Source organism: Pteropus alecto, unplaced genomic scaffold, assembly GCF_000325575.1.
Source record: "Pteropus alecto unplaced genomic scaffold, ASM32557v1 scaffold76, whole genome shotgun sequence".
Taxonomy (NCBI): Eukaryota; Metazoa; Chordata; class Mammalia; order Chiroptera; family Pteropodidae; genus Pteropus; species Pteropus alecto.
This window is the reverse complement of record NW_006443138.1, coordinates 12,212,961-12,236,302: the sequence shown is the minus strand read 5'-3', so window position 1 is coordinate 12,236,302 and position 23,342 is coordinate 12,212,961. Positions and strand designations below refer to the sequence as shown.

Here is a 23,342-nt window from a genome sequence, read left to right as displayed (position 1 = left end):
GACTTTACTGTATTTGCTTATTGTTTCTAGTAGTGTTCTTGTGGACCCTTCAGGGTTTTCTATATATAAAATCATGTCACCTGCAAATAGTGACAGTTTGACTTCTTCGTTTCCTATTTGGATGCCTTTTACATCTTTCTCTTGCTTCATTGCACTCGCTAGGACCTCCAATGTTATACTGAATAACAGTGGTGATAGTGAACATCCTTGCCTTGTTCCCAATCTTAGAGGGAAGGTTTTCAGTTTTTCACCATTAAGTATAATGTTGACTGAGGGCTTGTCATGTAGGGCTTTTATTATATTAAAGCATTTTCCTTCTATACCGATTCTGTTAAGTGTTTTGATTATAAATGGGTGCTGTATCTTGTCGAAGGCTTTTTCTGCATCTATTGATATGATCCTAAGATTCTTATTTTTTAATCTGTTTATGTGGTATACCACATTAATTGATTTGTGTATGTTGAACCATCCCTGTGCCTCGGAGATAAAGCCCACTTGATCGTGGTGTATAATCTTTTTAATATGTTGCTGTATTCAGTTTGCTAGTATCTTATTTAGGATTTTTGCAGCTGTGTTCATGAGAGATATTGGTCTGTAGTTTTCTTTTTTTGTGTTATCTTTACCAGGTTTTGGTATCAGAGTAATATTGGCCTCATAAAATGAGTTGGGAAGTATTGCCTCCTTTTTGATTTTTTGGAAGAGTTTGAGGAGAATAGGTATTAAATCTTCTTTCAATGTTTGGTAGAATTCACTGGTGAAGCCGTCTGGTCCTGGACTTTTACTTTTTGGTAGGTTGTTGATGACTGTTTCAATTTCCATTTTGCTGATCGGTCTATTTAGATTTTCCAGTTCTTGTTTCAGACTAGAAAGGTGGTAGTTTTCTAAGTATTGGTCCATTTCTCCTAGGCTATTAAAATTTGGTGTTATATACTTTTTCATAGTATTCTTGTATGATACTTTGTATTTCTGCCAGTGTCTGTCGTAATTTCCCCTTTCATCCCTGATTTTGTTTATGTCCTTTCTCTTTTTTCTTTAGTGAGTCTAACCAAGGGCTTGTTGATTTTGCTAACCCTTTCAAAGAAGCAGCTTTGTTGTATTTATTTTTTCTATTGTTGTTTGTTTGTTTTCAATTTCATTTATTTCTGCTCTAATTTTGATGATTTCTTTCCTTCTGCTAACTTTAGGCCTCATTTGTTCTTCTTTTTCTAGTTTTTGAAGACGAAGCATTAGGTTGTTTATTTGGGCCTGTTCTTGTTTTTGAAGGTAGGCCTGTAATGATATGAACTTTCCTCTTATGACCGCTTTTGCCGTGTCCCAAAAGTTTTGATATGTCGTACTATCATTATCACTCATTTCTATGTATTTCTTGATCTCTCTTTTTATTTCTTCCCTGACCCAGTTATTCTTCAGTAGCATGTTGTTTAATCTCCATGTGTATTTGTGGTTCTTCCTGATTTCTTTTTGCAGTTGATCTCTAGTTTCAAAGCATTATGATCAGTGAATATGGTTGGCATGATTTCGACCCTCGTATTTGTTGAGGCTATCTCTGTGTCCCAGGATGTGGTCGATTGTTGAGAATGTTCCATGTGCACTAGAGAAGAATGTATAAGCAGCTGTTTGGGGATGGAAGGCTCTGTAAATGTCAATTATGTCCAGTTGGTCTAATGTGTCATTTAAGGATGTTGTTTCCTTATTGATTTTCTGGATAATCCGTCCACACCTGACAGTGGGGTATTTAGGTCCCCTACCATGACAGTGTTTTGGTCTGTTTCTCTTGTTAGTTCTGTTATAAATTGCTTTATATATTTTGGGGCTCCCTGATTGGGAGCATAGATATTAATAAGTGTTATGTCTTCTTGGTGCATGATTCCCTTTATCATTATGAAGTGTCTCTCAGTATCTTTCTCTATTTTTTTGATTTTGCAGTCTATTTTGTCTGATATTAGTACCGCTACTCCCACTTTTCTCTGAATGCCATTTGCTTGAAATATCATTTTCTACCCATTCACTGAGTCTATATTTGTCTTTGGAGCTGAGATGTGTCTCCTAGAGGAAGCATATGGTTGGGTTTTGTTTTTTGATTCATTCTGCATCTCTGTGCCTTTTTATTGGTGAGTTCAGTCCATTAACATTTAGGGTGATTATTGAAATATGAGGTCTTCTTATAGCCATTTTATCTTTTCCTTTCTGGTAGCTCAGTGTTTCCATTGCTTGTCCTTGTGTTTCTGTTTTATTTTGGTTGGCTTTTGTGGGTTTTCCCTCTGGTTCTTCTTGTTTTATGTTATATACTTCAGTTCTGAATCTTTGATGTGTAGTTACCATCACGAATACATAAAGGGTAGTTATACATACATACAGTCGCCCATTTTCTTCTGTGCGTGCCTTATCTCCATTCCCTATTGCGAATTTGGATCTTTGAATCCTCCTCTTTTCAGTCATTGTTATCTCAATTTGTCCCTATGTATGCTGAACGTTCATTATTGTCTTGCTATAGCAATTCTCTTCTTATTGTTTAAGCTTATACTGCCCTGTTCTTAGCACTTTACTCCTAAGTATTATTATTATTATTATTTTTTTTTTGTCATTTTGTTTTAGGTGAGCTGACCCCTTTCAGTATTTCCCGTAGTGCGGGCCATGTAGGAGAACTTAGCTGGATACATTATTCTAGGCTGGTAGTTTCTTTCACTTAATAGTTTAAATATCTGATTCTATTCCTTTCTGGCTGGTAAGGTATGCGCTGAGAAGTCCGATGATAATCTAATGGGTTTTCCTTTATAAGTTATCATTTTCTTATCCCTGGCTGCCCTGAGAATTCTGTCTTTGATTTTTGATAAATTTAATACAATGTGACTTGATGAAGGCCTTTTTGGGTTGAGATAATTGGGTGTTCTGTTGACTTCTTGAATTCTAAGGTCCAGCTCATTCCTTAGATTTGGGAAGTTCTCATCCACTATTTGTCTGAAAATGCTTTATAGTCCCTGCTCCTTTTCCTTGCCTCCGATACTGCTCATTATTCTTGTTTCCTCTCCTGATGGTATCAGCTAGTTCTTGAATTTCTCTTTCATTATTTTTCATTCTTTGGTTTCTCTCTTCTTCCGATTTATTTCTAGATTTCTGTCTTCGATATCACTGATCCTTTCCTCCATTTGCTTGACTCCTTCCCAAGCTTGCTATTTCATTTTTCAACTCTAGCAGTGTGTTTTTTTTATCTCCAGAAGATCTATTCTGTTCTTTCTGAGGGTTTCAATCTCCTTGCTCTGCTCATCTAGTTGTTTTTCAATTACTGAAATTGTTGACATAACTCGTTTCAGAACTCCCTGAGTTTTTTCAGAAGTACTATCCTGAAGTCTCTGTCATTTAAGTTGCATATTTCTATGTCTGAGATGCCTTGTCACCTTGGTTGTTCATGTTGTTTAATGGACTATTTCTTCACCTGGGCATTAATGGAAATGTATTCTGCTTTTTTCCAGAAAGATTTATTATATAAAGATCTTTCTTTAGCCTGCTACAAAGAAGGCGCTTTTCCTTTGGTTTCCAGTAGATGGTGTCTAAGCCTCTTGGATCCCTACTTTATATAAAGCCTTAATACTGCCATTTTATTTTTTTATAGATATTTAATCACGCTCGCTACCCTCAGTTTCAGTCCCTGTAAGAATTAGCAACAGTTTCAGTAGTGTTTGCTCAGATTCCCTGGGGCTCCACGGTGTTTGGTCTCGGAGGGTATGGTGGGAGGGGCACTCTGGGTTGGTAGTTGGGGGCTGTGGTTCATCCTCAGTTTCGTAACCGTGGCCAGTAAAAATCAACTGTTTTTCTGCTGTACCACTTCTCTGTCTTCTGCCCTGATGACTGGGCCCTGCCGCCGGCTGCGTGGAACTCACAACTCCCTCAGGTGGGGTTATTCAGGGTACTCGCCGCACCATCTCCTCTTCCCCTCCTCCTACGGGAGCTCAAGTGGCTGCAAGAGGTAGCTTCTTTATTTCTCTTAGTCCACCACCCAACACTTGGGGTTCTGACCTGTGGTAGTTCTTATGCGCAGATCTCATGCTCAGATGTGCTGGTGCGCAATTTGGATGTTTTTGTTGAGTTTTATATGTTTAGCTTATTGTTTCAAGGGGAGAGATCTTGGACATCTCTCACTCTACCATGTTTCTCCAGAAATCCTTTAAATTTTTTAAAAGTAATTTTAACTACTTTATTCTGCTAAGTACCTTATTCTTCCATTTTGGTGTCCACATTTTTATTGCCAAGTATATGGAAATAAAACATTTTTATGTATTTATCTTATATGATCGTGCTGAATTCAATTAATAGTTCTAGGAGTTTATTTTACAGATTCCTTGGGACTCCTATATAGACAATTGTGTCAACCAAAAATAGGGAAAATTTTATTATTTTTTCCTTTCTGATCTATATTCCTTTTACTTTCATTTCAGTAGCTAGAACTTCTAGCACTACATTGAATAGGAGCAGTAAGAGGGATATCCTTGACTTATACTTAATCTCAGCAGAAAAGCATTCAGTCTTTCACCATTATGTATATTAGTTGAAGGTTTTATACATGCTTTTTATGAAGTTCAAGAAATTCTCCTCTATTCCTACTTTTCTGTTTTATCAAGAATGTATATTAATCTTTTTCAAATGTTTTTTGATATAATCATGAGATTTTTTAAAAAAAATCTGTTAATATGGTAGCTTACACTGAATAATTTTTTAATATTAAATGAGCCTTGCATCCCTGGAGCAAACCCCATTTGTTCATTGTGCATAATTCCTCTTACATATTGCAATTTTTAGTATTTTGTTTAGAATTTTGGAGTCTATATTCATGAGTGATATTGGTCTATAGTTTTCTTTTTTGTCCTGTCTGTATTTGGTTTTGGTATCAAGGAAGCATATATTGTTTCCATTCTGTTACTTGCCTATATAAGCAACTTTAAAATATCCTTATATGTAAAGTGAGTTTCTTATAGATAGCATATAGTAGAGTCATACTTGATAATCCCCACTGCCAATAACTGTCTTGGTATATCAGTATATTTAGACCATTCATATTTAATGTAATTATTGATGTTAGAGTTTAAGTCTATAATTTCATTTTTTTTGTTTGTTCTCCATGTTTTTGTTTGTTTTCTTTCTCCTGCCTTCTTTGTGGGTTACTAGAAAGCTTTTTAGAGTTCTATTTTCATTTATCCACAGCGTTTTTGAGTTCTCTTTGTACAGCTTTTTAAATGGTTACTCTAAATATTATATTATATAAACATAACTCATAACAGTGTACTGGTATCTTCATTTTACTAGTTCAAGTGAAGTGTGTAAAACTTACCTCCCTTTATGTCTCTCTACCCTTCCCTGTTTATATTATAAACTGTCTCAAATATATTCTCAAATACATACATTTAGAGCCACATTGGACAGTATTATAATTTTTGCTTCGACTGTCAAGCAAAATTTGGACTACATAAGATAAAGGAATGTCTACCACATTTACTCATAATTTTGCTTACCATGATTTTAGGTTCCAATTTTTTTTTTTTTTTTTTTTTTGTCATTTCCTTTCTGTTTAAAGAACTTCTTTTAGCCATTCTTTTGGAATAGGTCTGCTAGGGACAAATTCTCTCAGTTTCCCTTTGTCTGAGTGTGTTTTCATTTCTCCTTTTTCACTGAGCATAGAATTCTGAGTTGACAGTTCTTTCCATTCAACACCTGGAAAATGTGTCAGTTCCTTCCGGGCTCTTTGGTTTCTGATGATTAATCCATTGTAGAGTTTTACCTCTATTGGTAAAATTTCAATATTTTTATTTTTTCCAGAAGTTTGACTATGATGAGTTTGTTGAGGAGTTCTTTGAGTTTATTCTTTTTAGGATTCTGCTTCTTACTTAATCTGTAGTTTTCTCTTTTGCCAAATTTGGGGATTTTTTTTAGCCATTGTATATGTGAGTATTTTTTCAGCCTCAACCTCTTTCTCCTCTTCTTCTGGGATGCCAATCATATTAATGTTAGCTATTCTTTTATAACCACAGGTCCCTGAGACTGTTTTGTTTTTTTTTTTTTTTTCCAGTTTATTTCCTTTCGTTGTTCAAAATGGGTAATTTTTATTGTTCCATCTCCAAAGTCATTAATTCTTTCCTCTGTCTATTCTATTCTGCTGTTGAGCCCATGTACTGAATTTTTTGTTATTGTAATTTTGTCTTAAAATTTCCACTGAGTTCTTTTTTATATTTTACTTCTTTGGGGAGACTCTATTTTTCATTTGTTCCAAGCATGTTCATAATTAATCAATGAAGCTTTTTTTTGATGGCTGCTCAATATCTTTTGTCAAATAATTCTAATATCTCTGTTATATTGGTGGTATCTACTGATTCTCCTTTCATTGTTTTAGATCGTCTTAGTTCTTAGTACAATGAGTGATTTTCATTTGAAACCTGGACGTTTTGGGGGTTGTGAGGCACTGGATCTTATTTTAATCTTTTCTTTTAGATGAAAAGCCTTAATATCCAACCCTCTGATGAAGTTTGGCAGGGCAAGAAGGTGAGGAACCTTCTGATTACTGCCAGGTGGGATGGAAGTCCAAGATTCTAACTTAGCTTCCACAAACATATGAAGATGGGGTTCCTCATTACGGCTGGGCAAAGTCAAACTCTGAGCTCTCCACTATAACTTTACTGATACCCCCTGGCTGGGAGGGTTAGGGGTGCCACATTACGGATACATTACTGTGGTTTCCACTGACTTAGCAGGGGATGGAACCTAATTAACAGCCAGTGGAGATGAAAGTCCCAACTCTCAACTAGGCATTCTCTGACACCACACCTGGAGAGAAGTTAGAGCACCTCATTACAGCCTAGTAAGGGTAGAAGTCTAGGCCTTCACTGGTGTGAATCTGGGTGGGGCCAAGTTTTTTCTGTAGTGTTTGGTTATAGTAGAAAGTTATTTTCTAAAAGTTCCTATTTTGCTAAGCCACCTTTATTTGTGGTCTTGGCCTAGAACGCAGGCTTTTGTTGTGGCATTTTTTTTCTGCAACTAATAGTTATTCCGGGTTGTTGGCTTTGTCAGCTCCCCTTCTGGGGTATACAAGGCAAAAAAAAAAGAAAAGAAAAGAAAAAGAAAACACATGGAACTCAACACCATGCCATTCTATGGGTCTTAAACTCCCAGGCCACTCTGCTGCCTTCTTTTCTCCATCTTCCAGAGTCTTGTTACATTTGTTTCATATATAATGTCCAATTTTTTTAGTTATACTTCTCAGATTTATTTTCACACAATCAATATACATTAGAGAGGAAGCTATGTGAGATTTCCACTGTTAACAAAAGGAATCATGGGTTTTTAAAAGTGGAGAATTACTAATTTAGAAATTTCCATCTCACTTCATATTATGCATATAACACTTATTTATCCATAAATCTGCCTGTCTAAAATCTTCTAATCTTAAAAATCCAAGTGCTTTTAATATAATTTTATAAAATCAAGATTGCCTCCATATCTAATTGTCTACTAGCACTGTTCAAAAAAAATTATTTTTTCCTCTGGGATGACTTATTTTTAGTAATACTATTGAGTCCTAGATGCCACTGTTTTCTTGTTTAGTTTTAAATATAGAACATACTTCACAGACTAGCAAATCAAGTCATGTTCGTGATTTAAATTTTTCTAATATGAGATGGAAAGAGAACAGTCTATATAATTAAGAAGACTTGATTTCATAAAGCCCCTAACCATTATAGTTTTAACTTTCAAAAAAATGTAATATATTTAAAGTTACTAATGCCAAAAACAAACAAACAAAAAAAGCAAAAAAAACCCCACAGGAATACTTGACTTCTGAACCGATCAAAATATATGAATGTTAAAACTGTTCTAAACTTTTTAATGAAGCTCTTTTGAAGACAAATCGTATCCAAACACATAAACTTGATATATATTAGTTCATTATTGCTGCAATCAGTAACTTTATATGTCAATGAACATCTACAATTTACAAAATCATTTTCATCTGACATTATATTTTTTAAAAACTTTAGACTATTTACACTAAACAAAATGAAAGCATAAGATTATGGGACTTTCCAAAGTAATACAAAAAATTTTTATTACTAGCCTAGTTATTATGAGACACTAGCCATTTTTCACTGTGTTGAGTGAAACTGCTCTAATCCTGGAGGATAAAGCAACAGCAAAGTAAATACATAATAATCCATTTTATATCATATCTAATGTGAAATAAAAGAATTAACATAATATGCAAAAATTGCTCTTTATTCTCAACTATGAGGTGAAGAAAGGCAAGTTTATAAACTATAAATCCATTCTGATGCCTAAGTAATGGACCGATGAACTTTTCAGCTCATTAAGGAAGTCCGAACTCCCACAAATAAATGAGGCATCATGCACTCAAATGTGTTTCCTCCTTATCTAAAACTTGTCATTTTGTTTTTGGTGACAGACAGATCAATACTAACTTTAAACAAACAATATTACCACTGAAATAACCTGAGGAAAATATATATATGATATTTGAGGCTAATGCCATTCAACTTGGGATTATTGACAATTATTTAGGTATGTAAAGGAATTTCGGTCAACTCATTTTTCCATTTTTTAAGGAAATTTTTAAGAAATATAGATCCCTCTTTTAGAAAAATGTCTTAGTTTTGAAATCATATTATTACAAATAGGCAATTGAGCCAACAATCACATAGTTTATAATTGAAGGTATAAGGAAGATCTAAAATGGGCATTCTATATACAGAGAAGTGAAAAATGTTTCCTCTCTAAAAAAAGTTACAACATATCACAAAAGAATGGAAAGCTTAAATTAGAGCTAGAATTGTGAGTAGTTAAAAAAGATATGTATTAGGACTGATTTTTCGCAACTGATTACCATACTAACAAATGCACTTAAACGGAAAAAACTTTATTATCTATTACTTAACAAAGTCCGGCTGAATCAATGAACTAAAATTTATGTTAGCAGACTATGAAGATTTAAACAACTTCATAGATCCCCTTCTTAATTATTAAATGACACAAACAGGCCACCAACCAAATAGGCAGAGACCAGAGAAACTTTGCTATCTACCTTCATTTTATCCTGGGTAAATATTTTAAAAATTAAATCAGCCAATGCCAAAATTAAAGGCTGTATATACTCATAAGAAAGTATGCCTATGAATCTTACTTAAAAACAGTATATATTTGAAAATCTTCAGTCATGAATTTACCTTATCAGCTTTCAGCTTTCTAAGGAAAGATGGATTATCATATCCTTTTGCTTGCCTTGCCTCTTGCAAATGGTTGATCATCCACACATTTTTTCTCTGCTTTGCCAAATCAAGTGCTGATTCACCCTGATAATATAAGTAGAGGAAATTCACATTAAAAGTAAAATTAAAGGTAGAATATTTTAGTTACTAAGTTTTAAAGAACGTCCATAAAAATAAATTGACTACACTATTAAGTTCGTTGGTATTATTTTTATACTGGGCAAAATCAATTCCTAAAAGAATAAATAATTACATATTATTATGCACCACTCAAGATACAATCAGAAAATGTATTTACTCATATAGTCTATTTTTGCTTGCATTTTGACTTATTTTAGAGAGTAAATCAAAAAGTAGGTATTTTAGCACCTGCTGGATCAAAGGCTATTATGAAGTTTATCAGTTATTTCATATTATATAAGGGTTTCATTAGTAATAGTTACTGATACATAATGTCCTGCTATAATACCAAATTGCCAGAAATCTTCAGTTTAATTTCAATGATGACAAAAGTCTAAAGAAGAGAAAAGAAAAAGTCAACTTCTACTGCTATGACTATTGTACTGACATTCTTGATCATCTTAAATTCATTTGCCCATCCAGAAATTTCCAAAGAGAGTAAGAGTAGTAACCCCAAAAGAGTGAAATTCAAGTTATGAACTTACAGTTCCCTTTTATATCAAAGAAAAAAATGCCAAAGAATATAAGTGAACAGAACTAAAACATTTTGAAGGAACAAGAATAAGTCGTCCCTAATTCTAGATCTATGCTTCCTTTTGCCTTTATTAATTCAATATCATATTTCTCCTTTAGGTTAGTCAGACAGCTATATATCTATTCTATTTAATATCTCCACTATTTACCTACTTCTTTAAAAGAAAAGTGAAATTAAATATTGTGTTTGCCAAAATTTCAAGAATGAACGAATATTCAAAATTACTTTAAAAAAAGAAAAAATATTGAAATTGTATTTTTAAAAACTGGATGAAATAAAGAAATAAGGAGTCTTGGAGCATCTTATTTGAGGGATGATTATTTATCAAGTATGAAGTACGGTTTATTTTTTTTTTAATTGAAAAATAAAAAGAAGCAAATAACAAAATAAACACCACTACCACTAACAGTACCAACTATAACAACAAACAATTAACAACAAAAAGCCAACCAATCCTTTAATAAAAAGATCAACAGTATTTGATAAGGAATGGGCTAATCTAGGTGGGTCTTCCACAAGAGATATTTACTTTAAAATATCTCCCTACCTATTCAAAGATTCTATCACCTAAGTTGTCAGAACCAACTAATTAATCCAAACTATAAAGATTACCTGAATAAAAGCAATCCCTTGGGTAACAACTCCCAGAGAATATCCTGCAGTTGCCTCGGTCCAGCTGAGCATCCCTTCCACTAGAGGGCCATGTGACACCTAAGGATTGCCTAGATAAAAAGATGGAGGGAGCTTTAAGCAATCTTTCAACTACTCCTCTAGTCATCTGACTACTTTTGCATAGTTCTTTTATTCAGGGGGTAAAATAAACAGGCAATTAATTTAAAGAACTGTACTAAAATCAGGATTCTGAATCAAGTCTGTATTTTGATCACTCCATGTGTTAGCCAAAATAGTAAATGATAATAACAACAGCAACAATAATAAGAATCATGGAGTATTTATGGACTATGTAACTGATAATAAATTCTTCAAGAATTTTAGTGAGATAAACACTATGGAAGGTGGAGGGTGGCAGATCATATTTTGCCTAAGTGAGGTTGAATTTCATTATTAAAACTAAGAAAAAGTTTTCCTTGCAGACCGTCTAGGTCAGGTGCTTAAAAAGTAATGGAAACTACTTTCTGAAAAAAGCTTCTTACCTCATTCAAGAAACTATATAAGTGTCTTCCAGTACATTAATTAACAAAGCTCAGTAATTTTACATTCTGCACAAGCTAAAAATTATGTCCTCTGACAATTTTAGAAAGAAAAAATTATAAAAGCTTGGGTATCACTCAGAGGTATCACACAGGTCACCCAAAACCCAATTCATCAATATTTATCTCTATAATCAAAAACATTTGTAGGGGGGTAAAATGGGGTAAAATGCTGTTTTTTAAAAAAAAAAATCACAAATGAGATGCTACTATACAAAGGATAACTCCGTAGGTCATTTAAAAAAATTTTTACTAACCCAAATCACATCCCCCACTGTTGTCACTTAAGATTCGAAATTATTCTATGTAACTATTACCTAGGGCCATGGTTCTTAAAATTCTTTTGAGTCACATCTGATGAAAGCCCTTGATCCTCTTCCCAGAAAAAATGCTAAAACATAACTTTTTTATAACAATTGTAGGAATCCACAGGCCTACTCCCTAACCAAAATCCACTGGCAGGTCCCAGATAAAGAACCTCTAAGGTATATGGCCACCATTCCTGATCCTTTTGAGAATCAAACTAGCCATTTTAAAGTAACCTACCATTTGATGTTGTCTCCAAAATTACTTTATCTTATTTTGATAAAAGAATTATTTGTTTATACGTTAAAAGAATTTAATTCCTTACCCAAATAACTAATTTACAAAGGTAGATATCTAGTTAATATAAAAATATTTCTAAGAAACTTAAGCTTCACCTTATTTGGGAAATAGCTATTTTAGAAGAAATAGGATCAACTAAAAGTTATATAACTATTATAACATAAAGTATAATTTTTCATATTCTTTGAAGAATATAACTTTTACTAGCTATTAAAGCCATATCCAGATTTATAGGCTATATCTTCTTGTTTTAATTCATGTTTAGCACCAGACTCTCTTAAAACAAAACTGAAAAATGGGAAAATATATAGGTATAAATCAACTTTGTCAAATTCCTGGTTAAAGAATCTCAGCTGTTTTTTTTTTTTTTTTAATTAATTGATTTTTCTCTTTCAAAGTTTACAGCAATTTGTTTATTTAATTAGCTTGGCATTCCCCATAGCTAAAAGGCACCACTTTAAATTACATGTGACTAAAACAGAACCAATTCCTTTCACCTTCACGCTAATAAAGTATTTTTCCTTCAGTCTTCACAACCTCTATATATATCACAAGACTGTTTTTCAAACCAAAAACCTAAGTCATCAGTGTTGTTCGCTTTCACCCTATCGTTTCCAAAACCATTCATTTCTCTCCATCTCTATTCCTACAATCATAAATTACACTAAATCATCACTTGCCTGACTTACTGCAATAGCCTAACCAATCTTCATCTGTCTCTTCTATTTTCTTAACTCTTTAATGCATTCTCCATACAGCAACCAAAGTAATCTTTTAAAAATACTTAAAGATTACATAACCAGCCTACATATATCCTTCCAGCTTTCTCTCATGACTGAGAAAACAATTAAAGCTCCTTGCCTTGGCCTTGCATGATCCGGCACTTGCTTTCTCAGTGATTTCACCCACTTCCCAACCCTTGCTACCTGCTCTCAGTCCAGGCTGTCATTTCAGCACCTCTAACATGGCAAGCTTATTCCCACACGTCTTTGCACAACTGAGTCCTTCTCATCAGACAAGTTTCAAAGCAAATGTCATTTCCTCAATGGCATTCACTAATCACTCTCACATGATGTGTCCCCCTCAACTCTTATCACTCTACCATATTTGTGTGTGAGTATGTGTGTGTGTGCACATGCATAGTAGTGTTTAATTTACTATTGCCTATTTCCTTAATACAGTGCAAGTTCTGAGAAAATAGGGACTTCATCTGTCTCAAATACTGTGACTTACCAGCACTGAACATTACTGAATGAAACAAAAATCTATTTTTTCACCAGTGTGGGTACAAAGATTATTTTTACTCTGAAAGTATAAATGTTCCCTGAACAAGTGAAGCAACTCCTTAGATTTTATTTTCTTTAAAAATAATGTCAAGCTACCAGGAAGTTACATTTAGAATAACTTATTTTTTATTAATAGACAACTATGATTATATGTGTCAGATAAAATTATAACATTCATAAAAAGAAAGTGACTAAAGAAAAACAACAACCAGGAATTAAAATAAAAGTTCAACAGGTATGATAGGTATTCACATAAACTATACTTGTTAAAGAAGCTGCATTCCAGTATATCCTATCTTGGTACCAAATAATTCATGTGTCTGAACCTACAAAACATTAAAAATATACAGTTCAAACCATTTAAGTAATTTCAAATATCTCTACTCTTACCTTTCTGTTAAAATTCATTAGACTATTTTTTTTAAATTTTTATTATCATGACATTGGTTAAAAAATCCAGTAAGTTTCAGGTGTACAATTTAAGAGTAAGAAATATATATATTTTTCCATTGTGTGTTCACCGCCCATAGTTAGAAATCTGTCACCACATATTTGACCACTTTTACCCCATCTACCTTCCCCTTCTCCCCATCCCCTACCCTCTGGTAACCACTAGTCTATTGTCCATGTCCATGAGTTATAGAGTATTCCTTTTATTAAGACTAATAAAAAATTTATGCAATGGTTAATGGTTCACTATTATTTGAAAAAACATTAAATTTACAAACAATACCTCAAATACTGAAAGATCATTATCAAAGAGAGAAGTTATCTAAGATTTTATAGGGATAGAAAAGATGTTTTTAAATGTTCAAAAAATATACACTACTAGTTTCAAATTCCAGCCATCCTGTCATAATTGTTTGGTATTACTGTAACTTTAATATACTGATACAGCTCTTGGCAGAGTCTGTGGAGACTCATTATTTGCCACAGTGAAACTGGTTCTCATCTTTCAATAACATAATACTAAATATCTTGAAATGTATTCTTGGAGCGCAATCACTTTAGGAATGGCTGTCTGGCTGCAGAAAAAGAAAAAGAATACTCTAAAGCAATTCAGGTTACAAAACATGAGATAATCTCACTAATATTTTCTTATGGGAATATTGGTCAGAGTTAACCAAACTCCTCCTCCCTTATGTTTAGGCCTTAGATCCCTAATTTACTAATAACAGTGTTATAAACTTTTCAGAACTTTCTATTTTAAAACCTCTGGAAAAGCAAAAATTTTTCTCCAGAAGTGGTAGAGAAGTATACAACCAGAGTCATGAAAACTTAAGAGGTAAAGCCAAGACTACAAAAATTTTCATTCAGTCAGTCAACAAATACTTAGGAGTGCCCATGATATATCAGGCAATATGGTATGCTTATTGGCAGACAAGGCCATTCTGATTCCTTTGGGTAGGAACAAGATTTGAAATTTAAAAAATAGAAAGATGAAGAAACTATATAGTTTTCTCAATTTCTTACAGTTTCCGATAAGATATTTGATATTTACTCTTCAATATTTTTGACTCATTTCTACATATTAATTATAATCTTAACTAAATTAGGCTCCTTATAACTGATTTAAGTTATTTTAGTAGTTTTACCTTCACTTTTTATAGTAATCAAAAAGAAAGAATTATTCACTGAAACATAACAGATGCCCTGATCCAGCAGGAGATAATCTACTTTTTGATTGCCATTTCAGATTATTATGTGGCTTGAACCATTTCATATTTAATTAGCACATATTCTTTAGAGATTTAAAAAACAAGACTCAGAAAATACTACGGTTCATTGTCAAAATTAAAGAACATTTGTCATTAGTACAAAGTTATTTATGAATACACATTACTAAAAGATGATGTTTAAAACTTTAGTTATTTCACAGAAGAATCTATTGCTGAAAGGTGTGGTAGGTCCTTAGGCATTAAAAATGAGAATGGTTATGCAAATTTTAAGACTACCAATAGAATATTCTTGCATATATTCATAAAATATCTACAAATTCCTAAATGCTCAGAGTATAAATGTTAATTGTGCTTTGCTCTCAGATAATTTTGTATACTTTTCCTGGGTTAGTCCAGCATTTGAAGGACAGAGGTTTTCCTATAAACACCATAAAGGTGTTTTATCAAATTTAAAGGTACTGACCTTTAAAAAGATAACAAATGACCTAAAGAATTACCAAGTTATTATGTATAATGTGATTTAACTACAAACGTAATTCTCTGTAATGGTCTTTAACAACCAGAAAACTACTCCAGCTTTAAAAATACAGATAATTTTCAAAAGTAAAAATTCACTAATGAAAAGGTTGCCAAAATCTAAAAGATGAAATAAACCAGAATCTTTCAAAACAATTTCTTGCATAGAAGCAAAGGGTTGAGATTAAATAAGTTGTTTCTTCCATCATTTACAAGCTGTGGAAAAACCTATGTTTTATTGAAATATTCACATCTTAGTAACCATATTTCACATAGCATAATCAATATAGGGTAATTAAATTTACCTTGATATTCTGGGCATCAACATTAGCTCCAGCTTCAAGAAGAAGACTAATAACTGTGGTATTCCCTGCTAGTACTGCCCAATGCAAAGCAGTGTTTTTGTGATACTTGTCACCAAGGTTAACTGAAACATTGAATGTTAAAAGCAATCTAGTTGGATCCACACTGAAAAGGAAAAAAAAAACAACAACAACAACAACCCTAATTTCAATTATAGAAATCATTATAGATACTAAACTGATTGTGGCTGTATTCATATTCCATCTTGGAACACTTCTATTCTAATCTATACTCAACAAGCTTATGACTGCTAAAGAGACATTTTAATATCAAGTATTATATGCAACATGTAATATGCAACAAAGTAATATTATTCTAAGAGAAAGCATATACTTGCTCTTGATATTTTTTTTGCTCGAGTTTAATGTCATTAATATATATAATTAAACAATTATGTTTTTAAATTTAAATCTAGATTGTCCCAAAAATAATTTAAAGCAACTTACTAATTAATATATTAAACTTGGTAACATGCAAATCGCATGAAAAAAGTTACTTTAAAAAAAGAGATAATTTTCTATTCTTGGAAAGTGTTGAATGAAAATAGATTAAGGATACTACAATTACCAAGGTAAAGGTAAGCATAGATACTCAAACATCCAAAAAGGTAACTTATGTTATATACAATGTACTCATAATGAAAATTTTAAATATTAGCAATAACATTAACTTTTTTCTCATCACCTACTTTACATTTTATGTTGAAAATGATCTGAGTATTTTAATAATGTTTACATACCTATGTGTTCTATAAGCTGCCCACATTAAAGGTGTCATTCCATTCTGATCCATCATATCTACATCCTGATAGTTAAAAACAAAAACAAAAATAGTAAAAATTTTTAAAGTTCTACCAAACTTACTTGAAAAAATCTAATTTGATCATAGGAAAACCCATTATAATACTACTCAATCATATGTGATTTATGAAACTTTTTAATTTTAAAATAAAACTATTTATTGTCACTAAATATTTTAATTGGTGTATATATTTAATTGTACGTATATATTAAATGTATGTAATTAACATATATTTACAGTGTTGCCTTTTAAGATGCATTAATCAGCCTTTAAATGATTTGGATTTAAAAATGTTGACCTACTCTTGATCTTTCATCCACAAAGAATAGGTTAAATGATTTAAGTCTCTGAAAAATGTATTTATACTAATTCATGATAGGAGGGAATGATGAAACCCTGTTAATTCCTAGGCATTTCAAAACAAAGAATAAAAGACCAATCTTTTTAATAAGCTCAAAAAAAGTTTAGTGTTTCCTTTGCATTTTGTCACTATACATGTACATTTTTAGAGTTAACTAATTCTGCAAAGTTTATGACGAAAAGCAATGTGATAAATCAATTCTCTTTATTACTCTCCACTATTTTTACATTTTTAGTTCGTTATTTTGGTATTTATCTCCGTATCTTTAAAAAGATGCCTGAATTGCTACTTTTTGATTTTTCAGTTTTAGGCCCTGTCTTCTGAGACTTCTCAGTATGCAAAATGAGAACTTCTCTTTCCTCTCCTTGACCCATCACAAGCATGCATCTTTCCTATTCTTTCCTCTCAAGTGATCTATTGTAACTGTGATTCTAAACTTTTTTTTTAATATTTACATTACAATTCCCAGCAAAATCATACAGTAAACCATGATTACTTTTCCTCTCCTACTCAACTTTTTGCTTTCCTTGGTACTGTCCTTTTCCCCCTTTTGCTTAGTTTTTTTTTAAGCAAATTAGAATTAAAACTACCACCTACTCAATCAAAACTCTTCTCTAGTTATTTAAAATCTCCTTTTGAGACCTTATGATGTATCAGGAACTCTATCGGTTTCACTTCCCTAAAATTCTCTCCTAACCCATTCCACTCTGGACTGATTATCCTATATGTATCCTATATGCCTGAGGCATCTGTTGCATTAAAAGGTGTTCTTTTGAGGATCGAAATCATATTAAATTCACATATTCTCAGTGCCCAACAGAGTGCATGATCAAAAACCATTCATTAAAGGAAGACATGTTTATCCATCTACTCTTCTAGGCTTAGGAAAGGCACTGGCTTTAGAATAAGACAGAAAAGTTTTAAATTCCTAGCTCCACCACTTAATAGCTATAAACCTGACGAAATTACTTTAATTATGAGCCTCAGCTTCATCATCTAAAAATATAAATACAAATAATGACTTCGGAAGACCCCTGTGATAATTAAATGAAATGTGTATAAAGCACCTAGTCCAAAGCCTGGAACATTACAGACATTCAACAAATATTAAGTTTCTACTTCTTCCCTCCCTCGTCACCTATTCCTGGATTATACTGAATCAGTAGTTCTCATTCAACCTGTGTTATCTAATTCATCAGTCAGTGGAGAGAGGACAGAATTATAGTGGGTACACTTCATATCTCTAAGCAGCAGTTCTCTGTGAGCCACTGTTACTGATGGAAATATATCTCAAATGTGAACTATCCAAGTGTACTGAAGCAGAAAAAAAGCTGAGAACTACATTAGACAACCTGTAACGCACGTTTAGATGTCATTAGTTTAGTCCCTCATGAATACTGTATTTGAATGTTATGTCTTATCCACTATAAATCCATTTCTGGATTTACCTTAAAAAGTGTTATTTGGAACATCATATGTAACCTCACACAGTATTTCTAATACTATCCATGTTGATTTTCCAATAAGTTTTTAAAAAATATCTTCCCTGACAAGCTTCCTTGTTTCTTATATGAAAGTTAAGTACTATAATTTATTTTACTTCTTTCACTTTCCTGGTTTCAAGAAAACTCAACTAATTCTGATGCCCAATTAAAACAAACATGTAAATTCTTATGTTTAAGTTACTTCTTTCTTCTTAATTGTGACTCTTTTCATATCATTTTGAAAAAAGTGGTATTAAAAATATCAATAAGTAAAATAAAAAATGTAAAATTATGTCACATCTCTAGAGTACTAAAAGAAAAATAGAATTCAACCTTTTCACTCTTTAGGTAAGGATTTAAAACTTGGTACTTCTTTTCCAAGTTCAGCCTAGACGTATGGATATTCTCTATTAGGAAGAATTAACAAGCCCAAATCAAAAGCTTATGGGAATTCCATAATCAACAGGGTTCCGTAAGTTAGCAGTTTTCCCTTTTTCTCCTGAAAATCATCCAAAAGAACTGGTAGCGAGCACTAAATATATTTAACAGTATAACTAAAACAATTGTGAAGAAAAGAATGACAACTGAACAGAAATATATATGTCCTAAGAATGCAAAATTGATGCAATTAACAAAATTGGGAGGAGGTTAAAAAAAGTATAAGTGCCTAATCTATAATAGTTATAAGTCAAAAGATATTATTTAAAGCTGAAAATCAAGGAAAAGAAATGTAGTTACATTTATCAGAACAAAGTTAATAATAAGAAAAACAATATATTGACTAAAGTCAGTGAAAGACTAAAGTCAGAGAAAGAAGAAATAAAAGTTACTTATTTGAATATTGCTTATAATTGAGAACTGATCAATTAGAATAAAATGTGACTGAACCTCTGACTGCAGTAAGAGAAAAAGAACTGTGTAACTATCTGAGGAAAGGATTTACCAAGCAGAAGAAACAGCAAGCACAAAGGCCTTAGGAAAACAGCATGTCAGACTTGCTCAATAATAGAAAGACTGGGGTGGTTAAAGCAGAGTGAGTGAGGAGGAGATGACAGAAGATAAGCTGGAGAGGTAATTAGGGCTAGATCCACATGGTTCTATAGGCAGAGAAAGACTTTGGACATCGAAATATGATGTAATGAATATTAGAGGATTGTGTTTTATAAGAAAGTATACATGAAAAAAAGTTCCAGAAAAATACATACTGAACTGTTAAAGGAAGTAACCTCAGGGAGACAGATTTCATTTTCTAAGTCATAGCCTATTATGTTTGACTAGTATACATTAAGCATACGTTACTTTTGTAAGCAGAAAATGAATTTACTCATGAAAAAGATTATTTGTCAAACATTTATTATCATCATTATGCATTTACTGTACAAAAGGCACCATGACAGGTAGAAATCGCTGCCTTTAAAAATTTTATAGCCTACATCCTGTGCCATACTGAAATTATCCAAACTCCAAAACCAATAAGCTAACAAAAAGACCATGAAGACTCAAAAATTTACACTTTTCCTACTAAATTAAAAACTGAAAGAAAAAAAGTAAATGTATACTATAAATTTATATCTGCAATACAAAAGGCCAGGAAAGATATTATCATGTGCTACAGCACCATCTACTGCTTCAACTACCAGTCTAGAAGAAACTGTGGGAGCAGGACAATCTCCTGTAGTAGTTGGTCTCTAAAGATGGTCCCCAATAAACCTCACCTCTTGGTACGCAAGCCTTGGTGTTCCCACAGTGGACATGATCAGGCCCCTGTTACTTGTTTTAACTAAAAGAATGAAGAAATGCTGCTGTGCCAGTTCACAATTTAAGACTTAAAAAACGCAGAACAGCTTTTGCTTTTGTTCTTTTGGGAACTCTAAGCCACCATGTAAATAAACAGTCCACTTCCCCTGATGGAGAGACCACATGGAGGGGTACTAACAATAAGAAGTTCTGAGACGGCATAGAGAAAAAGAGAGGCCAAGCTGTCCCAGCATCGCAGGTGAGCCCAGCCTTTTAGCCATTCCTACCAAGTTTCAAGATATGTTTAAGTGAGCTATCCTCTACCTACATGAGCCCCCAGGTGACGGAAGCCACAAGAAGAACCACTCAGCCAAGGCCACTCTAACTACAGAATTATGAAATATAATAAATAGCTGGTATTGTTCTTAAGCCATTAGATTTCAGGGGGTAGTTTGTTAACACGGTTACAGAAAATAAACTCCCCCTTCCAGCAATTAATTTAACTAGTCTATGCCTGTTTTCCTATTACACAACACACAACTGTCGTTGCTCTGACTCTGCTAATAAATATCTTAAAGGATTCTTAAAATACTATTCAATTTCTAAATAGCATAAAATTTTATATTAAAGTAATAATTATGTTAATAGCAATGAATTAAAATCATTTGTCTTTCTCTTATGATGGGATCCTTAGCTATAAAACTAATGTTTAAGTATAACCGGAGAAAACACATGAAAGAAAAACTGAGTGACATTACTTTTAACATAATACGTTCATTACAAAAATATGGTCCATACAAACTGGTAACACTTAATGTGATTATAGTTACTGCACATTCAGGAAAAATCAGGAGGAACCACTTAAATCATGAGAAATTTTCTGAGATGTAAGAAGTAGCATTATTTTATACACCAGAAACTAAAAAACTGATTTTAAAGAATTTATCCTCTCAAGAGGTACTTAATATGGAAAATAGCCAGAAATATGTTCAAAAAAGTTTAAATAAATTCAGATATATTCAAAAAACACTAATATGGAAAATAGCCAGTAATATATTCCAAAAAGTTTAAATAAATTCAGATGATATATTAAAAAAATACCTAAAAGTTCTCCCTTACTTTCTGGAATCCATCTCTATTACTCAGAAATAAAAAAGGCCAACTTAATGGATTATTATCTGGTTCATGATTGTCTTTCTTATTTTTATGTTAACTATATTAAATATTAAATAGGTCAATATCAAACTATATAATTATCCTCTTCATCCATCATAAAGTATTATTTAAATATGACCAGGTCTTTACACCTATAACATCCATTATGTTAAGCATTTAAACCATGAAGAACATCCACACCATTGTGTCTTTTTACCTGTCCTTTTGCTATGAGATAAGCAACAATTGAGGTATGTCCAAACTGAGCAGCCAGATGAATACAGCTACATCCTTCTCCATCAATTAATGAAGGATCTGCACCATATTTCATTAGTTGCACAACCATAGATAGATGGCCTTGTCTAAAACATAAAGAATACTTAGATATACAGTTATTTCAAATAAAACGTCTTTTTAAATAGGGTAATGGTACAAAAGATTACACAATTATCTTTTTAAAGTCCTACACCTTTCAAAATGCAGTATCTATAAGACAAAATTTTAAATAATTTAGACAATGTTCATGTTCAATTTTAAGAAATTATATGAAAAACTAAAAATAATATCTTTCATTTTAGCTCTCATGCTGGCTTATGCCTTTGAAGATAAACAATCTTTTGTGATAGTTTAAAATACATTAAGCAGAATTTTATATCAAACACATCACTCTTTTGTTCTAGAAAAGAAAAATAATTTTGTTTTACAATAGACATATGTCAATACATATTTAGGGTTTTATGATTTTTAAGTCTTAACTGGAATAACAGTCCTTGAAAATTTAGAGATAACTCATAACTTCTTTAAATATATAATAAGTTGTTATTATATTCTATTAATCCTATTGCAAAATGATCTTAATCGTCCCATGAACTGGACAACTTCTTTAATTGTAAATATACATAGGCTGCAAAACTATTACATTAATAAAATTTAATCCAATCTTATAACTAGATTAATATAAGCATGGTTAATTCCCTAAACATTTTGGACAATAAATCTTGATTCTAATGCAGGTACACTGGACAGCAATACATTAGTATGTTAATGACATTCACGACTGGCATAAAAAATTCTCCATTTTAGCATACCATTTTTTAAAAAGTACTTAGTTATACACTAAAATATATATATACATATATCTAGAAGCAAATTTAAACCTTGTGGCCCAATGCAATGGAGTTGAATTTAGGTCTCCTCCAAGTTGATCCACAATAGCACCTTTCGAAATGTAGTATCTATAAGACAAAATTTTATATAATTTTATATAATTTAGATAACTTTCATGCTCAATTTTAAGAAATTATGTAAAAAATAAAAAACAATATTTTTTATTTTAGCTTTCATGCTAGCTTATGCTTCTGAAGATAAACAATCTTTTGTGATAATTTACAATACATTAAGCAGAATTTTATATCAAACATGTAACTCTCTTTTATTCTAGAAATAAAAAGAAAATAATTTTTTAAGGTTAAAAAAAAAAGCAATGCCAAATAACAATTACATAAAAACAAGGCAGTCAGAGAACCACAAAGATTTGGGTCAGATAGCAGCAGCAGATAGAATCTTGGAATTAGAATACTTGGAGAATAGGCCAGATACTTAGCCCACCATGGGACTCAGCTTTTAAGCTTTACTTACCTCACAAGCTTATTGTATTATTAAATCAAACAATATATGTGAAACAATTTTATAAACTGTAAAGTATAACATAAACATTCTTTATTCTTATTTGTTGTGCCTTTAAAGCTGTGTTGCTTTAAAAAGAGCAACCTCACTGCTTAATGTACTAAGCAATAATCATAATATCTTGATATCCTCTTAAATGAACAGGACTTAGCTGCTTCTTGCAATGCTTCCTTTGGAAATAATCAATGCAATGACTTGAATATAAACAGTTTCAAGTATCTGATATCAAATGCTTGATGTGTGTATATTAGTGAGGCTCTTACACTGTTCTAAGTGATTACTGCCTTAGATCACTAATGCATTTACTCTTAATGTCATAGTTCTAAATATTTAATATACTTAAATTTACATATCTGATTCAGAAATTTTCTGCTTTATATATTTGTTAAATTTATGCTTTTAAAGCATTATGCAATGAAAGGCCCAACTGTTCTATCATGTAAAATATTTCCAGACTAAAATATTTTCAGTTCAAAATA

At 32.1% G+C, this 23,342-nt stretch overlaps 1 protein-coding gene across 2 annotated transcripts in view; it reads right to left on the bottom strand.

The window, feature by feature from the left end:
* Nucleotides 1-23,342, bottom strand: part of ZDHHC17 (zinc finger DHHC-type containing 17) — a 79,796-nt gene that overhangs the window by 26,763 nt on the left and 29,691 nt on the right. For both annotated transcript variants that reach the window (XM_006923775.3, XM_015598516.2), the window contains exons 4-8: nucleotides 22,335-22,412; nucleotides 21,395-21,539; nucleotides 16,379-16,443; nucleotides 15,582-15,744; nucleotides 9,222-9,347 (exon numbers count right to left, since the gene is read on the bottom strand). In XM_006923775.3, coding sequence (XP_006923837.1) covers nucleotides 9,222-9,347; nucleotides 15,582-15,744; nucleotides 16,379-16,443; nucleotides 21,395-21,539; nucleotides 22,335-22,412 — 577 coding nt within the window. The remainder of the gene's footprint in view (nucleotides 1-9,221; nucleotides 9,348-15,581; nucleotides 15,745-16,378; nucleotides 16,444-21,394; nucleotides 21,540-22,334; nucleotides 22,413-23,342) is intronic.